General features: G+C 37.5%; 1 protein-coding gene across 1 annotated transcript in view; it reads left to right on the top strand.

Moving 5' to 3' along the window:
* The window catches only part of LOC143027342 (uncharacterized), a 141221-nt gene that overhangs the window by 790 nt on the left and 135431 nt on the right, over nucleotides 1-5000 (top strand). Inside the window, exon 2 of the mRNA XM_076188618.1 lies at nucleotides 1-774. This exon is cut by the window's left edge and continues 448 nt beyond it. Coding sequence (XP_076044733.1) covers nucleotides 1-774 — 774 coding nt within the window. The remainder of the gene's footprint in view (nucleotides 775-5000) is intronic.

The following is a 5000-nucleotide window of genomic DNA, read 5'->3' as shown; positions in this document are numbered from 1 at the left end:
GCGGGGCGCGCCGGCAGGAGAAGCCGCCCTACTCGTACATCGCCCTCATCGTGATGGCCATCCAGAGTTCGCCCCAGCGCCGCCTGACGCTGTCCGAGATCTACTCGTTCCTGCAGCAGCGGTTCGCCTTCTTCAGGGGCTCGTACACAGGGTGGAAGAACTCGGTGAGGCACAACCTCTCGCTGAACGAGTGCTTCATCAAGCTCCCGAAGTCGATGGGGCGCCCGGGCAAGGGTCACTACTGGGCCATCGACCCTTCGGCCGAGCTCATGTTCGAAGAGGGCTCCTTCAGGAGGCGTCCCAGAGGGTTCCGGCGTAAGGTGCAGGCCATGAAGCCCTACCCGCTCTACCAGGGCACCGCGCCCCCGCTCCCGAGCCCCTATGACATGTGCGGGTCGCAGATGACGGCGGCTGCGGCGGCGGCAAACCAGTACGCCGCAGGTATGGGCGGGTACCAAGACTATGGCGGGTACGCCCAGAGCGCCGCGCCCACGGCATACGGCCCCAACATGTACGCACCTTCCTCGCTCTCCTCAGCGCCCTACGCAGGCACGGGCGGCGGGGCGAGTATGGGCGTAGGGATGGGCGTGGGGGGGATGGGTGACTACCCTCCCACCTCCCCGGGGGCGTATCCGAGCATGGCAGGCGCCCCGGCACCTTTGCCCCCGATGCCTTCGCTAGGGGAGCGGGACGTCTGGAGCAGTTTGACGCCCAACACGACGCCCAATCTCACGCCCACGCCGAACTACATCAAACAGAGCAGTAGTCCCTCAGGTATGATTCTTTCGCTCTCCTACTTAAAGAAAAGTGTGTGTGGTTACCCATTTCTGTCACACGCCCACGTGACACGAGGTAGCGTTACGTGACGGTACTCCAACATGATATAACCATCTGTGTGTTCGTACATGTTCCTCGGTGGCACGTCAATCCGCGGTCGATTCCGCGTCCGATTTGCGCCTCCACAGGAAGCCCAAACACTTTGGGAAAAGGTGACAACAGAGAGTCGCCTCCTGGCAAAAGTTTCTTGGTCGTGTACAAAAATAAGATTTTAGGTTATAAGAAATATTTCAGATCACATCAATGATCGTCTCACAATGGTCTGATTGATCATGATAATAACAATAATTATAATTATAGTAATGTATAAAGATATTAATAATAATGATAATAATAATAATAATAATAATAATAATAATAATAATAATAATAATAATAATAATAATAATAATAATAATAAATATAATAATAAATATAATAATAAATATAATAATAATAAATATAACAATAATAATTTTAATAACTATAATAATAATAAATGATAATGTTATCATTAAAAATAATAATGGTAATGATAATAACAAAATCATAATAATAATGATAATAATAATTGAAGTCATAATAATGATAATCAAAATAATAATGATAATAATAATAATAACAGTAATCATAATGATAACAATAATGATAATAATAATATCAATAAATAAACATACAAATTACACTAAAAATAACTTTACCAAAACATACATAAGTAATATTTGTCTCGGTATTACTAAATTGATAATGATAGAAAATAATATAAATGACAGTAATGAAAATAAAAATATAATAATGTTTGATATTAACAACAACAATGTAAAACAACGAAACAGTCTCTATCAGAGTTCATAACATATAACACAAATAAGATAGAATATTGTAAATAAAACTAAATGAAAATATTATATCATGCTATGACATATAATGTGATATAACAAAATGAAAATTAAGATGTAATATAATATAAAACAATGGTATAATATATGATATAATATAACATAATATTACAATTTAGTATAATATAATATGATATCATATGATTCGACATAATACAATATAATATAGTATAACATAACATACTATAATACAATATAATATAATATACTAAATACAATACAACATAATGCAATATAATATGATTTAAAATATTATAACATAATACAATAGTATGCAATTTAACATAATACAGTATAACACAATATAATACAATATAATATATATTATAATACGATATAATGCAATAAAACATTATATGTATATATATATATATATATATAATATATATATATATATATATATAAAGAAATATATATATGTATATATGTATATACATATAAACATATTTATATATATGTATATATATACATATATATATATATATATATATATATATATATATATATATATATATATATATATATAGATATATATTATATGTCATCAACCCTATCTCCCAACTCCCTTTCCACCCCTGCTCTCTTCCTCACCTCTTTGCTTCTCATTCTATCCAGCCTAGTAACCTCTACCATACTTCTCAGACATTTCATCTCAAACACATTTAAACACTTCCTCTCTTATGTTCCATGTTTCTGTCCCACACAGTGCTGCTGTCGGCACAACCACTCCTCCATACAATCTCCTCTTAGCATTCATTCCCAAATATCTATTTTTCATTAAATTTTTAATCCCCCAAAGCATTTACTTTCCACAAGCGCAATGTCGCCAGCAAATAACAATTGGCGTATCTCCCATTTTCTCCATTTTCTTTAACCATCTCCAATCTCCGGCCCATTACCCTTGTGTTTAACTCTCGCACCACCCCATCCATTTATAAATTGAACAGATAAAGCGACATAACACATCCCTGGCTAAGTCTCACCTTTACCTAGAACCACTCACTCTCTCCATTTCTAATCCTAACACACGCTCTACCACTCTCATAAAAACTCTTGATTGCTTTTAACAGTTTTCCTCCTATTCCATATATCCCCAATACCTCACAAAGTGCCTTCCTGTCTACCCTGTCATAAGCCTTTTCCAAATACATAAAGGTCTAAACCATCCTTAGCTTTTCCTAAACCTTTCTCACATATCTGCCTTACCACATAAAAAACTGATCTATGCAATCCTTACCTGTCCTAAACCCACACTGTTCCTCACCAATTACTCCCTTTCTTCCTCTCCTAATCCTCTCAATCAAGACCCTCCCATATGCCTTCCCAACTACACTCAATAAACTGATCCCTCTAAAACTACTGCACGCACACTTGTCCCATCTTCCCTTGTAAAGTGGAACTATACAAACACTCCTCCAGTCCTCTGGCACTTTACCCTCTTTTAGACATACATCAAACAACCTCACCAGCCAGCCCACCATCATTGTATCTCCTTTTTCTAGACACTCCGCATGACACCAATTCAATCCAGAAGCCTCACCTGCTCTCATCATTTTGATAACCGATTTCACCTCATTCATCACTGTCATTTTCTTAGTGCTTCCCACTGCAACTACCTTTCCCTCCCTATCCTCCTTCACATTTAGCAACTCCCTAGAATACTATGCCCATCTTCCTCTTACTGCCGTCTCTTCCATTATCATCTCTCCATCTGCACTTTTCCTTTTCTTCTCTACTTGATTCGCCTCCTCTTCCACTCTTAATTTCCTTCCAAAACATCGTTTGATTACTTTCAAATTTTTATGTCATACACTTACCCCATGTTACATCTGCTCTCCTCTTTGCCTCCTTTATCTTATGCTTTACTTCTCTTCTCTTTCCTTTGTACCTCTCATATGATTCTCTAATATGATGTAAATCGGGTATGTCAAACGTGCAGACCTCGAGTCGCAACACCTCCCAAAGTGCCTTTTTAGTATTTTGTCCTGATTTTTATAATCACATCTGCGGCCTGCAAAAGGTTTCTAGCAATCCCATTTGCTTTGGAATTCCTATTCTTGAAAAAAATATGTAAACAATTGTTTTCTGTCATGAAATAAAGAAAAAATTCTCAGAGAACAACACCCGTCATCTCTTATTAAAGTAGGAACTGAACGGACATTTCAGGCTGACATACCATTTTTTTTAATACTGCAAGTGATTGGATAGTAGCAAATAAATTTTCAGTTATAAAATATGATTTTTGTACAATGTATTCGATACTGCTGCAAGCTGCAAATATATGTTGCCATTTATTTTAACTAGTTCTTACTTTGTATTCATGAATTTAAGAAACAAAAATATTCTGTAATGAATTTTATTAAATGACTTCAATTAGTTGTAAATAGTTATTATATGTGGTCCTCATGACAACACATATGTTTCTAATATGGCCCTCGAGGTATCCCCGTTTGACATACCTGATGACACCAAATAATAAAATATAAATATATCATAATATAACATATTCTATTGAAATATAATATTGCAGAAAATAATTTACTATAATTAATACAATATTATAATACATTGTATTCTAATATAACATAGTACATCATGATTTATATGTGTAATAAATAATCTAATATATCAAAACATAATATAGTATGCTTTCAGCTTTCTCCTCTCCCATTCCCTTCCAAACTTTGCCACCAGTTGCTTCAGTCTCTCCTCCCACTCCTCTGCAAAAGCAGTGTCATCCACAAACAACAACTGGCTCTTGTCCCGATTCCCTCCACCCTCACTTACCAACCCCAAGCCCCTACCTATCACCCTTGCCTTCACCTATCGCACCACCCCCATCCATATATACTTTGAACAACCATGATGACATTACATAACCCTATCGCAACCTCCCATTTACTTCAGACCAAGCTCCAACTCAATTCCGATCCCTTACACAAGCTCTAGTACTCCCGCATAACCTTTTATCGCCCTCAACAGACTTTCCCCTATCAAAAGAAACACAATGTGCCTTTATTAGCACGACGTTTTGCATTTTAGAGACTCCAACAGGCAAAACATCGTACTAATAAAAATTCCGTCCTGATATGGTGCTTCTTTTGATAGACTTGTCGGCGACTGCCAATTGGACACACACTTTCCTCTATCCCATACATTCGCAACATATCCCATAATGCCTTTCCGCAAACCCTGTAGTATGCTTTCTCTAAATCCATAAAAGGCAGACATCCTTACAATGAAAAATTGACATATGCACCTCCTACCTTTCCTTAACACACACAC

This window comes from Oratosquilla oratoria, chromosome 8 (genome assembly GCF_046742065.1).
Source record: "Oratosquilla oratoria isolate Oo_2021 chromosome 8, ASM4674206v1, whole genome shotgun sequence".
Classification (NCBI taxonomy): Eukaryota; Metazoa; Arthropoda; class Malacostraca; order Stomatopoda; family Squillidae; genus Oratosquilla; species Oratosquilla oratoria.
Note: the sequence above shows the minus strand (reverse complement) of the source record. Positions and strands in the feature narration are given on the sequence as shown.